Below are 27,804 nucleotides of genomic sequence, written 5' to 3' on the forward strand. Positions count from 1 at the left end.
CAGGTAGCCTTAAGAAGGCAGAAATGGCAGAGAGGTAGCCCTTGATTTAATTATTTATTTTAAAAGTTTTATAGAGGGCGAACCAGATCCTTGCGGATATCAGAGCGCTTTACGGGCAGTGATGAAAAAAGTAAAAGTTATACAACAATACCAAATACAAATATACGTGTATTTAGTGTGCAAACCTAAAACAAACGAGAGGTAGATCAAATCTGCATCCTACGTTGTGCAAAATAAAATAAAGAGAAAGGTGCGGGCCGAAAGAGCATCAGTGCCATGCAGGTTGTCTATTAGCACCTATATAAGTCATGGTATCCTTAGTAGATGATCATGTGAATTTTTCCGAGAATCGCCTTTACTTCCTTTTTGAAAAATGAGGTAGATGTGATAAGTCTGGTTTCTGGGGGTCGTGCGTTCCAGATCCTAGGAGCCATCCCTGAGAAGGAGCGTTTATAAGTTTTCTCCTTATTAAATCTGTGTGGCTTCAGTAATAGGCTTTCTGCACTTCTTGTGGATCTCTTACCCCCAGAGATAGACAGTCTGAGAGAGATAGCTGGGTGTTTTAAGGTGAATGGCTTTGTGGGTCATGCAGGCTATTTTTAGGTGAATTCTGGCTTCCAATGGTAGCAAATTCAAGGCTTTCAAGTCGGGGTAAATGTGGGACCTTTTTTTTTGAGCCCGTGATGAGTCTAGCTGCCACGTTGATGGTGGCTGTTAGTAGTGCTGTTGTAGCTTTGGGGAGGCCGCAAAGAGACCCTTCCGTACTCGATCCTGGGAATAACTAGAGCTTGAACTGCCGTCTTGAAGTCGTTTTTTGGTAGGAATGGTTTAAGCTTCCTTAGAATATTAATCTGGAAATTTGCTCCTTTTGTTGCGTTGCCAATATGTTTATGCATGTTGAGGTTGCAATTAAGGGTTATACCCAGAGATTTTGCTGAGTCAATGATTGTTGGCTGAACGTTGAATGCCGTGAGGTGTTTGAACCAATCCTGGAGGAGGGGTATTTTGGAGGGTGGAGCTATAAGTAGGAATTCCGTTTTGAGTGCGTTAAGCTGGAGATGGTTCTCAGCTAGCCATGATTGGGTGTTCAGCAGCGTTTTGTTGAGTAGTTTGATATCTCCAGGAGTATGAATCTTCAGGTAGAGTTGTGTACAATCTGCGTACATGTGAAATTGGACGTTGGATGATTGAAGCAAGACAGTAAGAGGTTCCATAAATAGATTGAATAGTGTCGGGGATAGTGCGGACCCTTGTGGGACTCCCAGAGTTACTTGTACAGGTTTGGACAAGGAGTTCTTGACCTTGAATGTGTGTGTCCGGTTTTGAAGAAAGAAGGTAAACCAATTGAGCACTGAGCCGGATAGGCCCATTCTGAGATTCAGCAGGTCAATCAGGTTCTCGTTTTTGACCGTATCGAAGGCAGAGGAGAGGTCTAATAAGATGAGAAGGCATGATCCATTCTGGTCGAGTATTTGTAACGCGTCGTCGATAATGTGAGTCATGGCTGATTCGGTGCTATGCCCTGCTCTAAAGCCAGATTGGTGATTGTCAAGGAGGTCGAAGTGGTCAATGTGTTTTGTCTGTTGTTGGAGAACGCATTTTTCCAAGAGTTTGGCTAGGGTAGGGCTGTTAGAAATAGGGCGATAGTTGTTAAGGTCCATCAGGTCAGCTGTGGTTTTTTTCAAGATGGATGCCACTTGACTGATAGTGCCCAGAGCAGAGCCCTGCTGGGCAAGGGAAAGAAGAAAGAGGAGAACCTCAGAAAGAGGGGCAGAAAGGGGGTCCACAGCCTTTGCTGTGCACCATGCCACAAATTTGTTCCACAAGCAGGCGTATACCAATTTCGTGGAGGGAAGCCTGGCTGCCAGAATAACATCACTGACTTCAGGAGGCAAGTCAAATGGCCTCAACTGTCGCCGCTCAATCTCCAAGCATGGAGGTGGAGACTGGACAGGTTCGGGTGGAGGACCGTCCCCTGCTGCTGCGACAGAAGGTCCTCCTGAAGAGGCAGACGAATCGGGGGATCGACTGACATGCTGAGTAGCTCGGGATACCGGTATCTTCGTGCCCAGTCCGGAGCCACAAGGCTGACTTGGGTCCGGTCGCGCCTGATCTTCTTCAGCACTCTGGGCAATAGTGGTATAGGCGGAAAGGCGTACAACAGACCGCAACTCCACTAGCGACGAAAAGAGTCTCCAAGCGAGTGCCGCCTTTGAAATTCCAACACGCAGAACTGATGACATTGTGCATTCTCTTCTGTGACGAATAGATCTAACCAAGGCTCTACCCACTGCTGAAAGAGACCTTGCGCCACGTCCGAGTTCAGACACCATTTGTGATCCATCATGCACCGACGGCTGAGTTCGTCCGCCCTGGAGTTCAGGGAACCTGCCAGGTGTTGAACCACCAGGGTCACGCTCTGATGTTCCAGCCACTGCCACCTTGTTTTTTGATGTAATACATGGCTGTCATATTGCCCGTACGGACCAGTACAGACTTTGAGAGGTAATGTTAAAACTATTTTAGAGCTAGGAAAATTGCTAACAACTCCAGATGATTTATGTGGAGTAACTTTTATGGCAGTGTCCATGTAACTTGTACTGTGTGTTTCTCTAAATGCGCTCCCTATCCTGTGAGAGATGAGTCTGTGGTTAGCACCACCTGTGGAACAGGCTCTATGAACAGCCAGCCCTTGGAAAGGTTTTTGGTGTTCCACCACTGCAGAGAGAGATATGACCGGTCGTCTACCACCACCAGATCTGTTTTTTGTTGTTGAGCCCGATTCCACTGACTTGCCAAACACCCTTGTATGGGTCACATTTGTAGTCTAGTGTATGGTACTATGAAAATGCAAGATGCCATCATTCCCATCAATTGCCTGAACACTCGAGCTGGTAGTGAGTGTTGTGGCTGGAATTTTTGTATCAGAGCTTGCATACTTTGTATCCTTGTAAGATTGGGGTATGCTGTACACATTGGTGGCATGACTTTGATTTTATTAACTAGTCGTCTAGGTATGGGAAGACATGAATGTTGTCCCATCTCAAGTGTGCTACTACTACTGCTAGACACATTGTAAACACTCGAGGTGCTGTAGTTACTCCGAAAGGGAGTACTTTGAATTGGTAGTGTTGACCTTCTAGTACAAATCGAAGGTACTTTGTGAGATTGATGAATAGGAATGTGAAAGTAAGTGTCCTTGAGATATAATGTGGCAAGAAAGTCGCCTTGTTTTAACAACGGCAGAACTTGTAATGTGACCATATGGAAATGGTCGGATTGTATGTACAGGTTTAGGGGCCTTAGATCCAGTATAGGTCTGAGGGACCCGTCCTTTTTGGGTATGAGAAAGTATAGGGAGTAAACTCCTGTGTTTTGATGGTGTTTTGGGACAGGTTCTATTGCATTCTTTTGTAATAGAGATGCAACCTCATGTCTTAGAAGTATGAGATGTTCCTGAGACATGAGACATTGTCTGGGTGGTGTTGTTGGAGGAGTGGAAGTGAGCTCCAGGCAATAACCTGACTGAATCATTTGTCTTACCCACCTGTCTGTGGATATGGAGTTTGACAGGTAGGAACTGTTCTAATCTCCCCCGACAGGTTGGAATGGTCTGGGGGGATGGGAGGGAAGTCACTGTTTGGGAGTAGAGGCATTGCGGTTGTTGTTGCCTATGCCACTATTGTCGTTACCTCTATATCCTCCTCAGTAATACCCTCTGTTGTGCTGGGTGAGGTTTGGGTGGGCGCTTTATAAGAAGAGGAGGTGTTATCAGTTTGAAACCCCTGGGAGGCGTCTCTATATGAGGAGCGACGAAGGGCGGGCTATGGGTTTGAGTTTGTAAAGCTCCCATAGATTTTGCTGTATCTGCATCCTTTTTCATCTTTTCTAGTGCACTATCAACTGTTGGACCAAAGAGATATTGCTGGTCAAAGGGTTGATTTAAAATACTGGCCTGTACTTCTGGTTTGAACCCAGAAATGGGTAGCCATGCATGTCTACGCAACAGTACTCTTGTATTTATCGCTCTAGAGGCTGTGTCTGCAGTGTCTACTGAACAGAGGATTGAGGTATTTGTAATAACCTTGCCTTCTTGTATTAGATCAGAAGCCCTGGTCTTATATTTCTCTGGTAAATGTTGCACGAGTGATGCTAACTCATCATAATGAGCTCAATCATATCTTGCTAACAAAGCATGAATGTTAGCAATTCTCCAGACATTGGCAGCTTGTGAGATGGTGTGTTTCCCTGAAGCATCTAAAAGCATAGACTCCTTATCAGGAGGTGGAACATCCTCTGTTGTCAGCGAGTTAGCTCTTTTTCTCGCATTTGATACTACCAATGAGTCTAATGGCAGCTGACCTTTCATGTATGCTGGGTCCGTTGGAGCCGCTTTATACTTCTTTTCCAGTCTGGGGTTAATTACCCTGGCTCTGACGGGGTATGTGAATAACTCTGGTGTATGTCTCACCACTCCACTAAGTATTGGTAATGTGGTCGTGGTTTTTTGTGACAACAGTAGTGCATCCATGAGGAAATTCTCTTCCGCTGGATCTGTGTGTAAGTCTACTCCATGAAAAGTGGCTGCCCTATGAATGAGCTGTGTAAACCCAATAGTGTCATCTGGGGGAGATGGTCTAGAAGGGTATGCATCATCTTGTGGCAGATCTGGCGCATTATAATCCTCCTAGGGATCATCCGATGGCCCAGGAATATTGTCTGGGTCATCTGTGTCGTCTATATGATGCTCACTTTCTACCCCTTGTGAATAATTGTCTTTTTCGTCATCATCCTGTGGTACAATCCTATGTGTGCTGGATGGTGAGTACTGGAGAAATATCTACTGGTATCTCTATTAATGGTGAAGGAATTCTTATAGGGGAAGTTTGAGCTTTGTTTTGGAGAGGAACTGGAGGTGGTTTAGGATAGTCCATTTTCCTCTTTTCAGACACTGTAATAACATGTCCAGTTTTTTGTATTAACACCTTGGCTGCTTTGACTTTTCCCCTCCTAAACACTAGGCAAAAAATCTGGGGTAACCGTAGTCAGGTATCCACCTTCCTACAAGTTCATCCATATCGCATTGCCTTTGGACAGCGGGTGTGGATATCTGGTGGCGAAGCTTGGGCATTTTGCGTTTTTGTGGGTAGCGCAGAGGTCTATCTGAGGTTGCCCGAACAGTTGAAAGAATGGATGAAGTTCCCATTCGTGGATCTGCTGTGTTTGTCGACTTAGCAGATCTGCTATGGTGTTTTGTATTCCTGGAACATGTTGGGCTAAAAGAAAGATCTTTAGAGGTATAGCCCATCTCCATATCTTCTGCGCTAACTGACAGAGCTGTAGAGAATGTGTTCCCCCTGGTTTGTTTATGTAGTACATGGCTGTCATATTGTCTGTGCGGACTAAGACCGCTTTGCCTGAAACTTGCTTTTGGAATGCTTTTAGGGCTAGAAATACAGCTAGTAACTCCAGGTGTTTGATATGGAGTGACTTTTTGTGGTGTCCACCTGCCTTGCATGGTGTGATGCAGTAGGTGAGCTACCCAGCCGGAGAGCGATGCGTCCGCTGTTATGACTAATTGAGGAATTGGCTCTAGGAACAGTCGGCCTTTTGAAAGGTTTTTGGTTCTCCACCATTGCAGAGAGCGATGAGTCCGACTGTCTACCAACACTAGGTCTGTTAATTGACGGTAAGCCTGGTTCATTGGCGTGTTAAGCACTCTTAAAGTGGACGCATTTGTAGTTTTGCGTGAGGTACTAAGAATAGGCTAGATGCCATCATCCATATGAGCTGCATGAACACTCGCTGGAAGAGTGTGTTGCGGTTTGAATTTTGTTTGGAGAGTTTGTACACTTGTGATCCTGGCTGGAGAGGGATAGGCTAGTGCTAATTCGGTGTTTATTGTAGCACCGAGATATTGTTGTACATGGGACGGTTGCAGGTGTGACTTGGTGTGGTTTACTGTGAATCCCAAGTCGTGGAGTAGTTGAATTGTAGCGTGAGTGTGTTGTAGACTGGTTGTATGAGCTGCCCTTTATGAGCCAGTCGTCTAGATATGGGAAGACGTGAATATGCGGTCTTAAGTGTGCTGCTACTACTGCTAGGCATTTGGTAAACACCCTTAGTGCTGTTGTGACTCCGAATGGGAGTACTTTGAATTGGTAGTGCTGACGGTCTAGTACAAATCTGTGATATTTTCTGTGCGCTGTGTGGATAGGAATGTGGCAGTAGGCGTCCTTGAGATCTATAGTGGCAAGGAAGTCGTTTTGTAAAAGGAGTGGAAGGACCTGCTGGAGTGTGACCATATGAAAGTGGTCTGATTGTATGTACAGGTTTAGGGGTCTGAGGTCTAGAATAGGCCTCAGAGATCCGTCCTTTGGAATTAAAAAATACAGGGAGTATACTCCTTTGTTTTGGTGATGCAGTGGAACTATTTCTATTGCATTTTTCTGCAGGAGGGATATAACCTCTTGTCTGAGCAGTATCAAATGTTCTTGTGACATCGGATGCTGTTTTGGGGAGGGGGGTAGATGTTCGTGACAGTAACCTGACTGAATTATTTGTAGCACCCACCTGTCTGATGTGATGTTTTTCCAGGCTGGCAGGTATTGTTGTAGCCTTCCCCCCGACAGGAGTGGAAAGGGACGGGGAAGGGGACGGAAGTCATTGGGCAGGGGTGGAGGCAGAGCGGGAGTGGTTGTTTTTACCTCTGCAACCGCCTCTTTGGTAGCCCCTACTATAGGTGGATTGTGTGGGGGCTTTGTAAGAAGTAGAGGGTGTGTCTGAAGAGTATCCCCTGGTGGTGCCCTTGTAAGATGAGCGGCGAAATGAGCGTCTGGGAGCCTGCGACTGCAAGGCTCCCATAGATTTGGCAGTATCGGCATCCTTTTTCATCTTTTCAAGGGATACGTCTACATTAGGTCCGAATAAGTGTTGCTCATCAAAGGGCTGGTAAAGTATGGCACTTTGGACTTCAGGTTTGAACCCTGAAATGCGTAGCCATGCGTGTCTACGCAACATAACACTGGTATCAATTGCTCTGGAGGCCGTGTCTTCTGCATCTAGTGCACAACGAATAGAGGGGTTTGTGATGTTTTTACCCTCTTGGATACGCTCATTTGCCCTGTATTTATACTTATCGGGGAGGTGCTGCATTAATGATTCTAATTCATCGTAATGTGCCCTGTCGTATCTGGCCAATAATGCCTGTGTATTGGCAATACGCCACATGTTTGCTTCCTGAGACACAGTTCTTTTACCGGATGAGTCAAGGAGCTTAGACTATCTGGTGGGGGAGCTTCATCTGATGTTTGTGAATTTGCTCTTTTGCGTGCATTAGAAACCACTAGAGTCTAATGGTGCTGGGCCTTTAATATATGCTGGATCTGAAGGGGCAGCTTTATATTTCTCCTCTATTCGTGGGTTGATGACCAGAGTTCTGACTGGGTCTTTGAAGACTTCCGGAGTATGCTTATTAACTCCCTTAAGCATGGGTAAAATTGACGTGGACCTTTGTGCGTTGTTTAAGGTATCCATTAGGAAGTCTTCTTCTACATGGTCAGTATGTAGGTCAACCCCATGGTATTGTGTAGCCCTGTGTACTAGCTGATTAAATCACATAGTGTTTTCTGGTGGGGAAGGCCTAGAGGGATATGAGTCGTCTTGAGGGACTTTAGGGACGTCTGGAGTGTTCTAATCCTTCCAAGGGTCAGGTGAGCCCGGAAGAATAGACTGATCTGGTGGCACCACCCCCTGCGTCATCAGAGCCATCATCCCTGTTGTCATCATCTATTATGGGAGAAGGTGTAGGGGAGTGCTGTGGTGGGGAGGAGGTGTTGATGGTATGTGTGGAGGAGGAGAGAGAAAAGGAGGAGAAGGTATCCTTAGAGGAGAGGTAGTGATGTCCTTCTTTGGATGAGGAGCAGGTGTAGGTGGGTCAAGTGGTCATTTTTTTTTTTAACTAAGTTAGTCGACCTGTGTTTGGATCCTTAACCAAAGTCTTTTGTGCAGGGTCTGGATGAAATAAGTCCTCTGCGGGAGGCAGATCCTTTGGTGCGGAGGGCTTTTTTGGCACCGAGCTGTGAGCTTCTTTTGGCTTTGAAGCTTGTTGTTTGACAGTGTCTTAGCCGATGATTTGCCCCACTCCGATGATTTGCCCCACTCCGATGATTTACCCCACTCCGATGATTTGCCCCACTCCGATGATTTGCCCCACTCCGATGATTTGCCCCACTCCGATGATTTGCCCCACTCCGATGATTTGCCCCACTCCGATGATTTGCCCCACTCCGATGCGGGTTTGCTTGGGTCCGAGTGTGGTTTTGGTGCCGAGGAGCTAACACTAGGCTTCAGCACCAATTGTTTCGATACAGTTGTTGAGGCAGACAATGTTATCTTTTTCAGTGCCTGCGCCGGCACCATGGGCAGGCTGACTCGGGCCCGAATCGCCTGAAGGCTTAGTGGGCTTCTTAGTCGAGCTCGAAGGCGGGGCATTGGAAGCAGTGTCTCGGTGGGCACCCGAGCCTGAGGGCGTGACCGAAGCCTTTTTTTAATGTGTTGAGGAAGGGTCGGGGTTGACGTTCTTACTTACGACCCTTTGCGTCGTAGTGATGTCCTCGACTTCGGAATCTTCGGCCTCTGAGTTGCTGTGGACGCCATGCTGTTCTGGGACGTCGTCGCCCTTTTGGAAGATGTCATCTGGAATCGGAGCTGATGAACGAGCTTTTGTTCTCCTAGCTCTTCAGTCCCGGATCGTCTTCTTGGAGCGGAAAGAGGCACAAGCGGAACAGTCTTTGGCCTCGTCCTCCGGTGAGAGGCAAAAGATACACACCTCATGTAGGTCTGTGTGGAGAAACCTCGACCTACATAGAGGACACTTTTTAAATGGCGTCCTTTCCATGAGCTGGAAGTTGAGGCCCAGTCGTCGATATAGGGGAGGACAGACTCCTGATCTGCGCAGATGAGCTACAACCACCGCCATCAACTTCACGAACAACTGAGGGGTGTTGGTAAGGCCAAATGGGAGCATGGTAAATTGGAAATGCTCATGGCCTAGTGTGAACGCAGGTAACGCCGGAGGGCCGGCAGGACAGGAATGTGGAAATAAGCATCCGGCAAGTCCAACGCTACCATTAAGTCTTGCAGGTCGAGGGTAGACAAGACCTGAGGAAGAGTCAACATTTTTACCTTCTCCGATTGACGTCCCTGAGGTTCAAGATAGGACGCAGGCCCTTGTCCTTCATGGGAACCAGAAAGTAGGGGGAGTAACAGCCACGACCTACTTCTGGGACAGGAACGCGCTCAATGGCTCCTTTGGCCAAGAGAGCTGTAACTTCCTGCTGGAGAAGTGCTAGATGATCTTCAGACATGCGGTGGTCACGGGGTGGCATGGCTGGATGGGTAGTCTCGAAGGGGAGGAAGTAGCCCCTTCGGACTATCTGCAATACCCACCTGTCCGAAGTGATGGTGCGCCAGTGGGGGAGGTGATGGCGAATCCTGCCGCCTACTGGCGTTTGATGGGCCTGAAAGGAAAGACTAGGAGGGTTTGAAGGCAGCTGCAGAGGGGAAGTTGGTGGACTGGCCCGCCCATTGGCAATCTGAACCACGTCGCTGGTTCCCACGTCCCTGGCCGCGCAAAGGTTGGGTACCTTGCTGCGGCCTGTGGCCCTGAGTGGGACATAGTGGGGCACCCCTTCCACAGCCACGAAAGGGGCGAAAAGCAGATTGCGCCAGAGTGGAGGAGAGGCCTAAGGACTTGGCCGTAGCTTATGAGTCCTTGAAGCGCTCTAGGGCGTGGTCTACTTGGTCGCCAAAAAGGCGACGGCCATCAAAGGGCATGTCCATCAAGGTGTTCTGGACACCCCCATAAAAGCCAGTGGACCTCACCCAGGCGTAGCGTCTGAGCGCTACCGACGTTGAAATGGTCCTGACCAGAGAGTCTGCGGTGTCCAGTCCACAACGGATTGTAAACCTAGCTGCGTCTCGCCCTGCGGCAACAGCCTGGGAGAGCACTGCCCGGGCCTCCTTCGGACACAGAGGCAGGACTTGCGCCACTGTATCCCACACAGAGGGCGTATAACGGTCCAAGAGACATGCAGTGTTTACGGAACACAGTCAAACTGGTGGAAGAAAAGTTTTCTTGCCAAGATGGTCCATCTTGTTGGGATTCCCTTTCCGGTGGAGCAGTAGAGAAGGCACTTTTGGAAGCATAGGCTTGGAACATCAAGCTCTTTGGAGTGGGGTGTTGGGAGAGGAAAGTAGGGTCACCCGGAGCAGGGCGGTAGCATCGGGTGATCATTCTGACCACGAGAGCCCCCGTGCTGGGCCTGGACCAGGTGCCCAAAAGGATGTCAGTGAGGGCCTCACTAAATGGAAGCAGATGCTCCGAAGAGCTCACCGCCGGTTGAAGCACCTAGTCACGAGGTTAGTCCTGACCACCACGGTAGGAAGCTTGAGAGCCTGAGCCGCACTACGCAACATCACAGCGTGTGACGCTCCCTCCTCCGTAGCCACAGTGGGAGGAGACAACATGCCAAGGTCGAGTGAAGTGTCAAGACCACTGGCATCCCCCAGTTCCTCTCTCAAGTCCTGTTCTGAACCAAGCTGGTCAGTCCCCTCCCAGTCCTCCTCATCTTCCTCTGGTTGCCACTGTGGTTGGAAATGGGCCCCAGAAGTGAACAGAGGCACAAAAACCCCACTCGGCACCAGATCCGGCATCGCTTGACGCCGGTCTGGCACCATGTCCACGTCAGGAAGGAGGCTGGGGTCAACACCGGCCGGGGGGCCTACTGGCGTGTGGCACGGTAGTGGTGCTGTTGGAAGCGGTGCCGGTGTAATAAGGTCAACCAGCGCCGTTCCGGATCCAGGCCAGATCCAAGGGCGGCTGGGGCCGGATCCGCTGGCAGCAAAGTCCTAGGCCCCCCAACAGAGTCCGTGGGGCCCAAAGACGGGTCGGTCCACCCATAGATGGCATGCATCACTTCGTAAAACGTACGAAGCTGGGCGGGGGTCGCTCTTGATCCCAGAAAGGGAGGGAAGGGGGGCGTGGCTTGGCCAGCGAACATGGCGGTCGTTTAGAGCCGGAGCTCCGACCAGCCGATCACCATCCTGTTGAATCCATCCTGCCCTGGTCGCAATTATACTCTACCGACAGCTGGGTCTGACCCCACGACATCTGGTCCCCTCGTTACTGCGGCTGGAGCCGCCCGCGCTGTGACATCGGGCGGCGGAGCGCCCCGGTGAGAAGTGGCGAGCTGTGCAGCGTGGTGGGGCCCTCGGAGCCGGGGCCTCGATTACTGAATTACCCCGATGAGTGAGCGGAGCGGCGAGAGGCGGTCCTGAGCGCCGGCTCCGAGTGCTCCCGGAGTGTCGGCGCAGCGGTGCAGAGGCGGCCCCCGGACTTGAGAGGGGCGGCTCCCGCGAAGACAACGCTGCGAGTGGTGGCTGCGGGGCTGGCCTGGCGGGTCCCGAGGACTGGGGAGGACAGAGTGGTGCGGCCGCCATCTTGCCCGCGAAGGACCAGCTTGCCGGCCCTGGAGAGCGGCGCTTCCCTGTGGGCCACCTACCCGGGATCAACAGCGACGCTGCAGCAGACCAAGGTCAGAGGGGGACTCCGGGGGTGGACAGGTGGAGGAGGTGTGGTGTCGCTCGGCGGATCGGGGGTCGTGTCGGGCCCAGGGGCCCACATCTCCCTGTCTCCCTACACGGCGGGTTCCCGCGTCACCGGGGAGCCCCTAGCCCGGTTGGGAGGCAGAAGGGGCCGGTGCTTGCAGGCGGCTGCGGAAGGCCTTGGGTGTCCGGTCAGTGGGACCACGGGGTGGTCGGGGCCCCTGCTGCACTTCGGAGGTCGAATCGGACCTCGGGCCGGACATTTGTGGTGTGCTTGGTGTGGGGGGGCCCCCTCTCTCCCCCCCGCGTTCTCCTGGCCATATTTGGGCTCCGACTGGGGGCAAGGCAGCCGCCACCTGAACATAGGGTGGGAATCCTGATCTGCAGCGGAGGGGTGTGGGCTGCGGACAGCCGTGTGGGGCCCCACTCATTGTCCCATCATGACCCGGGGTGGCAGTGGAAGTCAGGGCAAACAGGGCCCTATCGACAAGTTCAACGAGGCTGCGGGTGCCAAGTGGCTGGAAGGGTGGATGCGTCCGATCCGCTGTGAGAACTGCTGCTGGTGCCAGTGGCATGGCTTGTATGATTTGTATGCCGTTACACGAATGTCGTCTGATGCTAGGGGCTCTCGGGTAGGTCCGGGTGGGACTAGAATACGGAGCTGGAATGTGAGAGGAATGCTGGATAAGGTGAAGAGAGGGGCTGTGTTCGCTTGGGCCAAAGGCAGGGGAACCGGCATCTTGCTCCTTCAAGAAACCCATTTGTTAGGCACGAAGGCGCTTTGCCTCCAGCGCAATGGCTTTACACAGACATATCATGCAGGTTTCGCGAGAGGGTCACGGGGGGTGGCCATACTGATTCATCGGAGGGTTCCCTTTACACATAGGCGCACGTGGCAGGATGCGCAGGGCAGGTATATCTTTGTGCAGGGCGAGATAGGTGGTGAGATGATTGTCCTTGGTAGCGTATATGCTCCGCCCCCGCTGCAATGGGCCCTGGTGGAGAAGCTGATGTCCCTCTGGGTTGATATGCCGATAGCGTTGTCGATTGTTGGGGGGGACTGGAACGATGTCATGGACGTCTCCTGTGACAGATGGCGGGGCGCTGCAGGCGGGGTGGTAGGAGGGGAGGGGAAAGCATAGAGACTGCAGGCAATGGTCACGGGGCTGGACTGGATTGACTCCTGGAGGTACAAGCGTGGGGCGCGTAGGGACTTTACTTACTTCTCCTCCGCACGTGACTCGTTCTCGCGCTTGGACTACATTTTTCTCCCGCGAGCGATGGCAGGTAGGCTCATGTCCGCTGACATCTTGCCACGGGCACTCTCTGACCACTCTCCGATTTCTGTGGTGGTTGACACTTGGCGTACCAGGCAGCCGTTCAGATGGCGCCTATCGCCCTGGCAGTTAACTCAGCCCTCTTACCGCGCCCATATTACCTGTGAACTAGCGCACTTCCTGTCCGCCAACGTCGACTCAGTGGCATCCCCTGCAACCATATGGGAGGCCATGAAACCCACTTTGAGGGGGGTTGATATCTCGTGGTGCTCAGCGGCGCGGAGGGAAAAGCGTAAGGACCTGGTGCGGCGGGAAGCAGAATTGGAGGACCTGGAGCGCAGGAGTCGGAGGGACGATGGCGCGCTGCTTAGGCGTAGACTAATACTGGCACAACAGCACTATACCTCGATCATATTAGATGAGGCCCGCCAGGCTTGGCTGGCCACTTAGAGCCGCATATATCAATGGGGTGATAAGTCGTGCAAAATGCTCCATCGCCTGTGCCAGGGCATTAGGCATGCACAGCCTCTGCCTCAGATTGTCGCCCCTGATGGGGAGCCACTGTTGGGAGCCCGGAGCGATTGCGGGCAGCTTTGCGTCCTATTACGAGTCCCTATATGCGCCCCGGGAGTGCCTGGAGGCCGACATGGTGCAGCGATTCATTGATGACCTTCCGCCGCGGGCCGTGTCGGATGAGGTCCGCGACCTGCTGGACCGGCCTCTGACGGACGACGAACTGGCCACTGCCCTGGGCGAGTTGAATCCGGGCAGGGCGCCGGGCCCGAACGGGTTCCCATGCGAATTTTTTAGGCACTTTGCTACCCAGTTGACGCCCCACTTTCGGCCGGTTATTGAGGAGGCCCGGGAGAGGGGCCTGCTGCCTCCCGATTGGAGACATGCTGAGGTAGTAGTCTTCTTGAAACCAGGACGCCCCCCGGAGAAACACGAGTCCTACAGGCCTATCTCACTGCTCAATACCGAGGCCAAGATATTGGCGAAGGCCCTCGCCAACAGGCTTAAACCGCACATTACGGACTTGGTTCACCCGGACCAGGCCGGCTTCATGCCCCAGCGGGCCACTAGGTATAACATTATGCGAGCCTAGGTTGCGATCTCGGCCTGGCGGGGCTTGGGAGAGAGAGTAGCGCTACTGCTGGCTGACATGGATAGGGCGTTCGACTCCCTGAGCTGGACGTACCTGTTGGCTCTCTTGGATCGACTGAACCTGGGTCCCCGTTTTCTGGCCTATATACGCCTCCTCTATACTGACCTGACGGCGGCTGTCCGCGTCGGCGGAGGCGTCTCCCGCTCATTCAGTATCCAGCGGGGAACGAGACAGGGGTGCGCCCCCTCTCCCCATACCTTTTTGCGCTCGCAATGGAGCCCCTGGCGGCGTGGGTGCGGATTGACGCCCAGGTGAGGGGCTTCCAGTGGTCACCGGGGGTGGCGGATAGAATAGCCCTATACGCTGACAATGTACTATTTTTTCTTTCCAACTTGGATCGCTCTGGGCCTCGCATAATGCGGATCCTACAAATTTTTGGAGAAACATCGGGGCTCTATATGAACCCTGGGAAGTCCACACTCTGGATTCTAGGGGGTCAGCATCCACTGGGTGAGTGGGCCGATGGGCTGCAGGTGACGGCTGAAGGTGTGAAATACCTCTGAGTATACCTCACGGAGGACGCCTCGGTGGCCCTGGAGCGCAACATCGCCCCGGTTTGGGACCGTACGCGAGAGGATATCAAGGTGTGGGCCAGGATGCCGCTTTCCATTCAGGGTAGATCTGCCATCTTTAAGATGGTCGCGCTCCCACGTCTACTGTATCAATTGCAGAACCACCCGGCGTTGGTCCCGCACACTTGGTTTCGGCGCCTGAACGCGGCCTTGAGCAGTTTCTTGTGGGAAGGCGGCGCGGCACGAGTTGCGCTGCGGACTTGCTTCCGCTCCACCTATACCGGGGGTCTTGCCACATCTGACTTACTATCATATTATCAAGCATCACACCTCCTTGTACTCAACGACTGGTGGTACGCGGACAGGGGGGATCCTGCATACGCGGTGGAGCGATACCTTATGGGCTCTGCTTCCCCACATACGCTGCTGTACTCTGCGCCCCTCCGGGGATCGCTGCCGTCCGTCACGCGCGTGGTCTTCCAGGTCTGGCAGCAGGCCCTGCGCAGGGTGGGATGGTGGAATGTCCTGACCCTGGAGACTCCGCTGTGGCAGAATGGTAGACTGCCTCATCTGGCGGCCCTGGTGGGCTTTCGGCAATGGGACGCATAGGTATTTCTACATTGGGAGACGTTATGTCTGGGGGGACGCTCAAATCTTTTGCTATGCTGCGGGAGGAGTTTGACATGCCACAAACCCAATTCTACAAGTACCTTCAGTTCCGGCATGCCCTTGCCCCGCATATCCGAGACGTGGAGGAACTGCCGGAGTTCAGTCCCATTGAGGCCAAGGTCTTTATGGGGGAATTGCCAGACAAAAAGATCTCCCGCATCTACCAGACTCTGGTACACCATAGCGCTTCGGATCTTGCCCATCTTAGGTCCCAATGGGAGCGGGATGTTGGGGAGCTCGACGACGAAGATTGGGTGGAGGCCCTGGAGGGGTCCAGGGGAGCGGCCGTCTCCACGCGCTTGCGACTGATACAGTTCAGGTACCTCCACTGTACATATTACACTAGACAGCACTTGTGGAGGGCGGATTTGATTGCATCGCCGACATGTCTTAGATGCGACTGAGGTGGGCACGCTGCTGCATACAGTGTGGGGCTGTGGGGCTCTTCAGAGGTTTTGGGACAGAGTGTTCCGGTGTTTGAGTGAGGTGCTGGCCTGGGAGTTGCAGAGGGACCCCAAACTGGCTCTCCTTCATGTTCTAGCTGGAATTGGGGGCAATAAATACAAGCGTCATTTACTACTTTTGGGTCTGACTCTGGCCAAGAGGGACATAGCGAGATCCTGGAAGGCACCTCGTGTCCCCACCTTCACAGCTTGGCTGAATGGTATGGACTATTGTATGGGTCTGGAGCAGCCTGTCTATGTCGCACGGGGTGCCCCCTTAAGCACTATAAAATTTGGAAGAGGTGAGCGGACTACCGGGGCCTGGACTTGGACCCGCCCGTGGAGGAGGAGGCCCTACAGTATGTTTGATGGCCCTACGGCCTTTGTTCTGGCAAATAATATGCAGCGCTTGGTATGACACGGACGGAGTAGGCAGCAGCACAATTGGGAGGGGGGGAGTTGAGGGGGGCAGACAGGGGCAGAGGGATTTCTTGTACTATTGGACATTTCCTTGTTTACATTCTTCTCCTGAATTATCGCCTAAGAAAATGTTTGCATGCTGTGCTATTGATCATTTGCCCTAGTGATTGTCTCTGGTGCTCAGAGCATTACGTGCTATATTATTGTCATGCAACCAATAAAATCCGTTCTCAAAAAAAAGAAAGGGAGGGAAGCTCCGAGTCGACCCTTCAGGCTCCGTGTGTGGAGCCGCAGACGTGGCGCCACCGGGGCGTCTCGTTGAGTCGCCCGGCAGACGAGGAGAAGGCGAAGAGCGACGATGCTTCTTCGATGACTTCTTATGCTTCGTTTTATGTACAGGAATTTTATATAGCGCAAATCACCGAGCGGTTTCTAAGCGCTTGCTTCGGGAACCCGTCCTGGTATTCCCCTGTGAGATAGCCCCGGCAGGGTATCCGCAGGGTGAAAGCCAGGCATCCCGCCGCGAGGGGCCGTTGTGGAGATTAAGCAAGCTATTGCCCAGAGTCGCAGAGTGTGAACCTGTGAATCGAGTAGGCACCGGAGCGAGAATTGTCGCGTCCATGGACATTACTAGGACTCAAGGCCGAGCCGGGAATTGAACCCTGGTCCCGGGCTGACCTCTGCTTCCAGGTCTGCCTCCTCTAACCAGTGAGCCACACTTCTCCAAATATTACAGATAAGTGTGTGCAAAGATAATCAGTTAAGAAAATAATACAGGTAAAACACAGTCATAAGGATCGAGCAGAATAATACAGATCGGTCAGAATCTTTACAAATCAACATTAATAGGTCAAGTGCAAGAGTACCACGATGAAAGGGTCGCTGCGAACGGTTTAGGCGTACAGTGATGATCAGATCGAGACGTACAGTGCTGATGGGGAAAAACGAACGTTGCAGACCCAGAGTCCGTGACGAGCACTATACTGGGATTGACTTGGTGTCTCTTGGGCGCTTCGATCCACACGGCGTTGTCAGGGGGACGAGTCGTACACAGCGAGTACGCACCGGTGGGGTGGGGGGGGGGGGGGGGGGTGTACCTTGGGGTCTTTTTACAGCTGGCAGCTTCCAGAAGGCAGGCGCGGCACAGAGCCTCCAGTACGGTCCGTACTGGGGGTTCCTTCGGGGTGTGGCGTGGCCTCTTTCAGAGGACTAGAGGGCAAAGCGGGGCGGCTGGGTACGATGCCACGTACGGGTGGCCGTCTGAGGCGTAGGGTTGCGCTTAGGAAGCACTCCACGTGCTCCAGTAGTAGGCGGCGTGGCAGAGGAGCAGGCGTCCTGACCCGACGGGGAGAGAGCGACTGTCAGAGCGGGGCTCTCAGCAGGCAAAAAGGCGGGCAAGCTCCTAAGTGCCACGGCCCTAGGAGGGGGCGCAAACTCAGCTCCTTGGGAAGGAAACACACGGCTCAGTTTGAAGACGAGCCAAGGCACAATGAACCCACTGGTCCTGGGGTTCAGTTCAGGGGACAAGCTCAATAAAGCCCTTGGAGATAGTTTAAAGCACAATAAAGCAAAGTCCTCTTTGGTCTTTTCCTCTCCTTCTCTGCAAGGCACCACTGCAAGCCAGTCCTTCAGCTTGTTCTTGGTCCTTCTACTTGGGCAGAGGTTAGTTGTGTTAAAACTGGATCTAATTTCTTAGGAGCGGGGCTCCTACATTTATACTGAGTTTCATTTGTCTTTGCAGGCCAGGGGGCCTGAGCCTTGTTCAGCCCAGTTTTGGAGCACTCTGTTTACAGGAAGCTGCCGGCTTCTTTCAGGGTGCAGGGCAGGGACATCTGACGCTCCGCCGGAGGTGGAGCCAGCATTGTTGTGGCAGAGCACAGCCCTATTCAGAGCAAGGGGCCCTCCTCCCACCTATCGGGGGTAATCCCTCCATTCACCACCTGGCAGCCCAGACTGTCCCCTGGAATTCCCCAGGCCTGTCACTCACACAAACCAGACAGCAGATACACATCCTGACAGAGGTGGGCGGAAAAAGTCAGGCAAGCAAATGCTAACTTTCAAAAAGTAGCATTTGCAAACACAGGATATTAAGATAAACTTTACTAAAATAAGTATTTTATTATTCGGAGTTCAGGCATACTAAACTTGACTTTCTACTGTGTTCCCTGAGCCTGCTGGGATTATAGAGTGTAATAATTCCAGCAGCCCATTCTGGTCTATGAGAACAGGTAGCCTTACAATAGTGAAAAACTAAAATGGCTGTAATTCACTATTAGAACATGCCACACACATCAGTGCTTGTCCTACCTTATGCTTACAATGCACCCTGCCCTAGGGCCTACCATAGGGGTGACTCACATGAAGTAAAGGGAAGGTTTAGAGGCTGGCAAGTGTGTACACTTGCCCAGCCAGCATGACAGTACCAGACTGCATGCAGATTCTGCAATGGCAGACCGTAGACACATTTCAAAAGGCTGCGTCTGTGGGCGGCGCAACCAGCGCTGCAGGCCCACTAGCAGTATTTGTATTTACAAGCCCTGGCACTCCTGGTGCACTTTACTGGGGACTGACAGAAAATCAAATGAGCCAATCATGGAAATCAATTACAGGTGAACTTTACATTGGGAGCACTTGCACTGCGGCACGGATTGGCTGTGGCGCAGTGTGGCGCAGTGCTCTGAGCAGCTAACACCAGCAAAACATCAAAAGTGGAAGGGAGACTCACGCCAAGGTGCCAAGTCTAACAATCTATAACTAACGTGTTTCTTTCAGATAAAAGTATCCACAGTATGTTTATTAGACATGGGGAAGGGGTTTTTAAAGAGTTTTTGGAGTCCCTTCCCTTTTGACACCTTCTCCCAGACAGGATATAAATGAAGAAAAAGTTTAGTGAGGCTGACTACAGAGTGCCTTACTGCCACTCAATTTTTCCACTGAAAGCACGGTTATCAGCACATTGCTGCTTTTGGCTAGTCTGGCGCTGCCCCTTGGCGGTTGGGCCTGTCGCTAAGTTGGGCGCTGCAGTCGCTAGGAGGTCAACCGTGAGATTCCTCCAACACAAGCATTTACAACCATAAAACTGCCACTCTAGTAGAAAATCTACCTGCCCTTTGGCGCACTGCATGGTGCTGTTCACGCTGATTTTCTAGCACGAAACAACTCCCAGGTGCTAAATCACAGTGCGTGCAGCACAAGGTGCCTATTTCCGCCTGCTCGCGCAATCTGAGTTTTTTTAGAAACTCCACTGAGTTAAAATAAAATGTGCTGTTCGGAGCCTGCAAAATGATAGTTCTGAAAAAGGGTAAGGACAGTAAAAGTCAAATTAAAATTGACTCCTATGGCACGCTAAGTCACAGAATCACTATTGGTCTACAAAGCTATAGACTGGAGTCCATGGTTAATGAAACTTTTAACCTTAATACACTTTTTAGATGGTTTACATGCAAACCGAATAAACATTTCTCTAAATATCTGTTACAGCTTTTCTTGGATTTTCTTTTCACACTTTTAAAATAAATACATATTCATACATACATGAGTGAAATTAAACACTTCAAGATCCAAAAATCAACAATAGCCTAGAATGCATTATTTGTAAATTGAATGAACGGTCATTTAACATTCTTAAAGGATTTGATTTTTTTTCTACAACGACTACTTCCACTAGACAATCAGTTTGAATAACACGGCAATTAAAACCACTCAACATCAGCATTACTGGAGTCATTTAAAGTTTAAAAAAAATTTGAATTCACATACCACTAATGTACGCAAACACAGTGTGCTTGCAGGGGCCCGTGGATCCAGAGCTGCCTGCAAATCCCATACTTTGATTTTTCTGTAAAATGTAAAAACAGTGATTTAATTTCTTTTCATTCATTAATCAAGCAGTTGTACATACTTTTTATACTTTAATTGTTTAGCGCCAAGAAACCGTAGGTGTACGTGCGCTTTATAAGTTTCATTTTTCATTTCATTTCATTTCAAAGCATAGGTTCAGAACCAATAACTACTTCTATGTTTACATTAGCAACCTATAAAGCTTATGTTGTCCCCTCATGAATACGCATGGCTATAATCTACATAGCAAACTGTCTTTATGGTAGTTGGTGCACAGCCTATGTTGAAGAATTTCGAGTATGCTCAACTTAATTTTAGGTGCTCCTGTGGTAACATCCTCTGTCCTCTGATGACATATTGTGTTACCAATTGACAACAGGGCACTCTTTTGTGATTCCCAAACAAGGATTTCTCATGAAACTGGAATTTCAAAAAGACTTTTTTAAATTTATATTTGTTTTTAAAGAAATTATCCTCTTTTCTTTAATGTTAATGCATACATTTCATCAAGAGCTCCATCTGCTCCAATGCATTTCGGGCTTTGGCCCTTCGTCGGGGAGCATATCTGAAATGCGAAAACATGGAAAACAGCTATGATGCTTCAACACTAACAGATCAACATAACACAACTATACGTTGCTATTCCCCCAGTGAAACTTAAATGTGTGATGTGATATGGTGTCTGCAAAACTGTATTGTGTGCTTAAAAACGTTAAGTGCATGAGCCCGTGTCAATAGAAGAGATTAAACAGACGAGCACAGTGAAATCTACATAGGAAACCATATATTCATAGCATGTAGTGCTGTAGATTCACCGTCTCTGAATACTCCTACATCTAATGTTCAGCCTGGATGTTTGAAACAAAACGGTTACTTCAGTAGGAGTAGTTTTTCAGCTTGAAGAGATTTCTTGATTGACAATTCTGTGCATCTATTCCAACATATAGTGGTTGGGTCCAGAATAGTGTCTGGTCCTACTTGCTTTAACTTTTGGGCTGTAGGCCACGATTAGGGGGTAAGTCCATCCCCTCGGACATCAGCTACGAGCACTTAAGGTTCCTGTAAGTGGTCGCCATCTTCGGATTCTTTTTTCTCCTTGGCGACCTTGGTAAGTGAATCTTCCTCCTCATTGAAGTGGTGTACGCTCTGCCCGTTTGTTCCCCACATTTTCGGGGAGAAAAGTGGTTCGTATGTGTATCCAGAAAGCTCTACAAGCCACAAAAATACTCCTACTGGTAAGTCACACTTTCGTTTTGCAGTATGAATCCTATTCTGGATTCACTCGCCGTGCAATGATTATGTAGAGGTATTTCTGTCCTTGGGGAGGACAAGTTGAAATGTGCTTGGGTTTGCAAACAGGCGCTGTAGTATCATACAAAGAGTCGCACCTGCCTTCCTTATTTATCCTGATAGCTACAAAGTAGTATTTTGTGACGGTGCGCGTGAATGACCATATCCGCAAACATGTAGATGATTCAGATGGGTATATTTGCTAGGAATGCTAGGGTTGTGGCCTTCTCCCTTTGCTGAGTGCACTCTGGGGTACGAGAGCATAGCAGGGTTATATTGTCCCTACAATTGATTATGTAATTGTCTCCTTCGATACTAGGTTACCCTCGGTTGCCCTGGTATAGAAGAGTTGGTTCCCTTTCCTTATTGTCTTTGTCTCCAGTACAGGAGTGCTCTTTGCAGGTCCAGGGTATGTAGCGATCTCGCGGCCTGCGTTTTAAGTCCTTGGAAGGCGGGCTGTAGTTGGATGGGTTGGTTAGCGTCGAACTGCGTTACCAACTTCTGTAGAAACTATAGGTTTCTTCTTAGTACAACCTTGTCCTTGTGGATTTCAATGTATTGCTCCAGGATTGTGAGTGCTTGTAGTTCGCTCACCATTACTCATGTATCACAATGCAGGAATAGCATTTTGTGAAAATACTGTTTTGTGGCAAAGTTTCATAAGCATAAGGTTTATATTCTTTTTCCAATGACTTTCAGAGGTGTCTTTACAGCCCTTAAATACTAGGTTTTCCACCTCAGATTATATGCTACTGTCTTTTCCTCTTCATGAACCTTTAAGTAAGAAAGCAGGTAGAGTAGTTCTCAAAGTAGTTATTTACTTCTGAGACTAAGACTGCCTTCACTCAACATTGAGATTGCTTTATCTTTTGCTTGACATGTCCTACAGATCACATCTACACTTTAGTCTTGGCAAGAACCCTTTTAAACAAATTGAAACTAATAAACAAGCTTTTTACATTCTGAAACCTTCGAGTAACAGCTTGCATCTTCTGTCGGTAGATAACATTTTATGATTCATCATATGTTTTTCTTGATGTTGGGTATTCTTGAGTTAAAACTAATATGCTACTTACCAGTATGCATCTGTTCTTGACATGTAGGGCTGCTTACATTCATATCTGTGCATAGATCGCCACCTAGTGTTGGGTCCGGATGATTGCACATTGTTGTCCTGGAAGAGTCTTCGAAGTATCACGAGATAGGTGGCTCCTCCCCTGGACTACAGCGCGCATGGGCATCGACTCCATCCCCAGATTGTTTTTAGCCATTGTGACCAAGATGGAGTGAAACTAAGTGAATGATGACCATGCTAGAAGTATGTGTGAATTCTGCAGCTGCTACAGGCGCCGGGGAGGAGGGCGGGCGATATGAAGGTCAGCAGCCCTACATGCCAAGAACAGATGCATACTGGTAAGTAGCATATTCGCTTCGAGGCATGTAGGCTGCTGAATTCATATCTGTGCATAGAATACATAGCAGTCCCTCCATTAGCGGCGGCCGCCCGTGCCAGCTGCAGCAGTTTGGAAAAGTGTTTTTAGAACAGCCTGCCCTACAGCTGCCTGCTGTTTGGAGTGCACATCAACACAATAATGCTTCGTAAATGCCTGTGTCATAGACCATGTGGCTGCTCTACATATGTCTTCCAAAGGAATTTTTCCAAGGAAAGGCATGGAGGCCCCCAACTTTCTGGTGGAATGGGCCCTCGGTGGAATGGTGAGAGTACGCTTGGCTTTCAGATAGTAGACCTAGCTATACCAGCCTTGGAAATGGGGTTACCTTTGTGTTGTGGCGCAAAGGCAACAAAGAGTTGTTTAGTTTTCCTAAAATCCTTGGTCCTATCAATGTAATACATCAGGGCCCTTTTGACGTCAAGGCTGTGGAGCATTATCTCCGCCAATGACTCAGGATTTTGGAAGAAAACAGGTAATTCAATAGTTTGGTTAATATGGAATTGAGATACTACCTTAGGAAGGAATTTAGGGTTATTGCGAAGCACCACCCTGTTAGAATGAATTTGAATAAATGGCTCTTGGATAGTTAGCGCCTGGAGCTCACTAACGGGTCGTAGCGAAGTAATTGCTATAAGGAAAGCCACTTTCCACGTCAAGAATTGAATCTCGCAGGAATGCAGTGGTTCAAAGGGAGGACCCATCAGCCGGGTGAGGACCACAGTGAGTTTCCACTCCGGAGCTGGTGGAGTCGCAGAGGAATGAATCGTTTGAGTCCTTCTAGAAAGGCTTTAATGGCAGGCACCCTGAAAAGTGAAAGGTGCTGCCTGTTCTGGAGATAAGCAGCCATTGCGGATAGATGTATGCGAATGGAAGCATAGGCCAGATTACATTTGTACAGATGGAAAAGATAACAAATGATGTTCTGAATTGATGCATGGGTCAATGTTGGTCTGCACAATAAATGACAAACCGCTTCCATTTTGCCGCATAGCATGCTCTTGTGGTGAGCTTCCTTGCCTCCCGGATGATGTCCATACAGTCAGGAGGCAAGTTTAGGTAGCCAAACTCTAAGACCTCAGGAGCCAGATCGCCAGGTTGAGCTGTTGCGGATCTGGATGCTGAATGTCGCCATGGCTCTGCGTCAGAAAGGCTGGGTGTGAGGTGTAGCCTTTGATGCGGTACCACCGACAGTTCTAGAAACGTGGTGTACCATGATTGACGAGCCCACGTTGGAGCAACCAGGATGAGAGTCATCGAGTGCTGCCTGAGCTTCCGTGCCACCAGTGATAGAGGTGCTGGGGGAAAAGCGTACGCAAATTTGCCTGACCAGTTCATCCATATCGCATTGCCCTGCGACTGTGGGTGTGGGAACCTGGCGGCGAAGCTTTGGCATTTTGCGTTCTCCCTTGTGGCGAACAGGTCTATCTCTGGATGACCCCACCTTTGGAAGTAGGGTTGGAGTACCGATGGATGTATCTCCCACTCGTGCATTTGGTGGCTGTACCTGCTGAGCAGGTCCGCCATCTGATTGTCCTTGCCTGGGAGGTGTTCTGCCATGAGGAAGATGTTCCTTTGAATGGCCCACTTCCACATGCTCTGAGCCAGATGAGACAGCTGTGGAGAGTGAGTCCCTCCCTGCTTTTGAATGTAGTACATGGCCGTCATGTTACCCGTCCGGATCAACACGACCTTGTTGCACAGATGTACTTTGAAGGCTTTTAGTGCCATGAAGATTGCCATCAGTTCCAGAACATTGATGTGCATCTTCCTCTGCTGTGGCGTCCATAGTCCCTGCACAGTGTAATGGAGTACATGAGCTCCCCATCCTTGGAGAGAAGCGTCCGTCGTCAGGATGATCTGTGGCACAGGCTCTTGGAACGGTCGTCCCTTGCAAAGGTTTCGTGGATTCCACCAATGCAGAGAGTTGTATGCTCGACCGCTCACCAACACTAGGTCTTTCAACTGCCCGTGAGCCTGAGTCCACTGACGTGCTAAGCACTCCTGCAGCGGACGCATATGTAGTCTCGCGTGCGGGACTATGGAGATGCAGGAGGCCATCATGCCTATCAACTGCATGAACACCCTTGCTGGAAGCGAGCGTTGAGGTCTGAACTTTTGTATCAGCGATTGAATGCTGCTGACTCTCACTGCATTTGGCTGTGCTGTGGCTGCCAGAGTGTTTATGGTCGCACCCAGATACTGCCGTATGTGGGCGGGTTGGAGGTGGGATTTTGGGTAATTCAGTGAGAATCCCAGATCGTGAAGGAGGTGAATGGTGTGGGACATGTGTGCGGCACACTGCTGGGCTGACTTCGCTTGGATGAGCCAGTCGTCCAGATAAGGGTAGACATGGATGTTCTGTCTCCTTAGGTGCACCGCCACCGTCGCTAGGCACTTTGTGAACACCCTGGGTGCTGTGGTGACACCGAAAGGCAAAACCTTGAACTGGTAGTGCTGGTTTTGGATGGTGAATCGGAGGTACTTCCTGTGTGAAGGGTGCAGTGGAATGTGAAAGTACGCTTCCTTTAGGTCTAAAGTTGCGAGAAAATCTCCCAGACTGAGCAAAGGGAGCACTTGCTGCAGGGTCAGCATATGGAAGTGCTCCAACAGGATGTAGTGGTTGAGTGGCCCGAGGTCCAGGATGGGCCTGAGGGACCAGTCCTTTTTTGGTATTAAGAAGTACAGGGAGTAGACCCCTGTGCCTCTTTCCTGCACGGGGACGAGCTCTATTGCTCCTTTTTGCAGCATGACTTTGACCTCCTGCTGCAATAAGTGCAAATGCTCGGCAGACATAGGACGGTTTCTTGGGGGTATGTTGGGTGGAGTGGATGTTAACTCCAGACAATAACCGTATTGTATAGGTTTTCTGACCCACCTGTCTGTGGTGATGGTTTTCCAGACTGGCAGGAACTGCTGGAGTTTCCCCCCGACCGGTGTTGTGTGGTCGGGGGGCAGTGACAAGGCATCACTGTTGGTTAGTGGTAGAGGATCTGGAGTTGTTGTTTCCACGACCTCTGCCCTTGGTGCTGTTACCACGATATCCACCTCGGCTCTTGTTGGTGTAAGTGGACTGAGTGTTGCCTTTGTAGTACTGCGTGGTTTGTGAGAGCTGGCCTCTGGAAACGCCTCTAGTGCTTGAGCGACGAAAAGACCCACCCCGAAACTGCTGGGACTGCAAGGCACCCATGGATTTAGCAGTGTCTGTGTCCTTTTTAATTTTTTCTAAGGTGGTGTCAACCTCCGGGCCAAACAGGTGATCTGGATTCACTGTTTGATTAAGGATGGTGGTTTGGATTTCCGGCTTAAATCCAGAGGTTCTCAGCCAGGCGTGTCGTCGCAGCATAACACTAGTGTTGAAAGCCCTGGCTGCGGTGTCAGCCGCGTCCAGAGCGCACTTAATCGAAGCATTAGAGATCAGCTTCCCTTCCTGAATAAGCATCTCAGCTGCCTCCTTGTATTCATCAGGCAGGTGCTGCAACAGGGTCTCCAGCGTGTCATAGTGTGCCCTGTCATACCTCGCCAGAAGGGCTTGTGTGTTTGAAATGCGTGAGATGTTGGCTGCCTGCGCTGCTACCCTCTTCCCCGATGCCTCAAAGACCTGGATTCTTTGTCTGGGGGAGGAGCATCACCCGTAGTCTGAGAATTAGCCCTCTTCCAGGCATTCGAGACGACAAGGGAGTCCAGAGGCAATTGTCCTTTGATGTAGGTAGGATCAGTAGGCGCTGACTTGTATTTCTTTTCGATCCTAGGGTTTATCACCCTCGCCCTGGTAGTCTCTTTAAAGATCTCGCCAGCATGTTTCAAAACACCTTTTAGCATAGGCAGAGTCTTGACAGTTCTTTCTGAGACAGAGAAGGTATCAAAAAGGAAGTCGACATCAACAGGGTCAGCATGATTGTTAGCCGCCCGTTCAATGAGGCATTGAAAGCTGCAGAGTCTTCTGTAGGAGACGTTTTAGCTGAAAAAAGTTGAGGGTCTTGACCTGCCTGAGGATCACCTGGATCACCTGGGTCAGCACCAGCGGCCCAGGGTTCATTGGTATCCTCAGGGTCTGTATAGACAGGATAGCTGTACTCATCCTCCTCATCGCCCTCCCCAGCGTCCACATCAGAGTAAGTGGGCGAAACATTATGAGTCTGTGGAGAAAGTGGCTCCACCAAGACGGGAGCGAAAGCAGAGTCCTTTTTCTTGAGAGGAATCATATAGGACTCCATTGGACGTTCCGGGGCAATTTTTCGCTTGAGGAGGGAAAGCCTGCCCGTTTCGGCATCAATGAAGTGTTCTTGATGCTCTTCCACGGAAGGTCGTCGAGGCTGTGGGCCAGGGACCACCGTTGACGACTTCGGCACCGAGGAAACCTCCTCAGGGATGCTGGCGACTGCCTTAGGAGCGAAAGCCTTCGGCGCCGTCTTTGGCGGCAACGTAAAATGAACCTCACAAGGCGTGGACGCCTTGTGAGGTTTCTCAACCTGCTTCTGAGGCGCAGGATCCTTCGGTCAGGCCGATAAGGTCTTCTCCCTGATGCGCTGTAGGGAGTCCGTCACCTTCTTGGTGAAAGCGGCGGAGGGGCGCGCCGGTTCGACAGAATCCTTCGAGGCCTCACCAGGAGTAGACTCTCTGGGTGCGCCGCTTTTGGCCCTGTCCTGTTGACGCGGAGTCACGAGAACCTTCGGGTCAGTTAGTCCTTTCTTCGGGTCACCGAGAGCTTTCTTTGGGTGGCCGAGTCCTTTGCCGGTGTCGACCGTCTTCGGCGCCGACGCGCTCGGCTCGACCACCTTGACTTTAGTCTTCGGCGCAGCAGACTTAGTCTCGACGCCCTTGACTTGAGCCTTCGGCTCGACAGCACCCTTCTGCTTCTTCGGCTCCGAGGCCTTGGATCCGACCAAAGCGATGCGCACTTTCGGTTTCGAGGACGGCACCTGCGCAGTGTCTTGTGTCGAGACCGTAGGTTTCACTTTTGGTTTTGATTTGCCAGGGTGCGGCTCAGCAGCAATGTCCGTGGCCGAGCCCGAAGGCAGGGCCGTAGAACCCATCGTAAGATCTTGGGTAAGGCCTAATGGCGATCCCTCGACCTGAGCCTTATGAATCGGCACGGCCCCAGAGTCAGTCTGAGGAAGCTCCTCGTCC

The 27,804-nt window shown here is 50.7% G+C and overlaps 1 protein-coding gene across 2 annotated transcripts in view; it reads right to left on the minus strand.

Moving 5' to 3' along the window:
- Positions 1-27,804, minus strand: part of FBXW11 (F-box and WD repeat domain containing 11) — a 609,511-nt gene that overhangs the window by 54,463 nt on the left and 527,244 nt on the right. For both annotated transcript variants that reach the window (XM_086931441.1, XM_086931440.1), the window contains one exon: positions 19,853-19,931. In XM_086931441.1, the coding sequence (XP_086787567.1) occupies positions 19,853-19,931 (79 nt within the window). The remainder of the gene's footprint in view (positions 1-19,852; positions 19,932-27,804) is intronic.

Source organism: Lissotriton vulgaris, chromosome 7, assembly GCF_964263255.1.
Source record: "Lissotriton vulgaris chromosome 7, aLisVul1.2, whole genome shotgun sequence".
Taxonomy (NCBI): Eukaryota; Metazoa; Chordata; class Amphibia; order Caudata; family Salamandridae; genus Lissotriton; species Lissotriton vulgaris.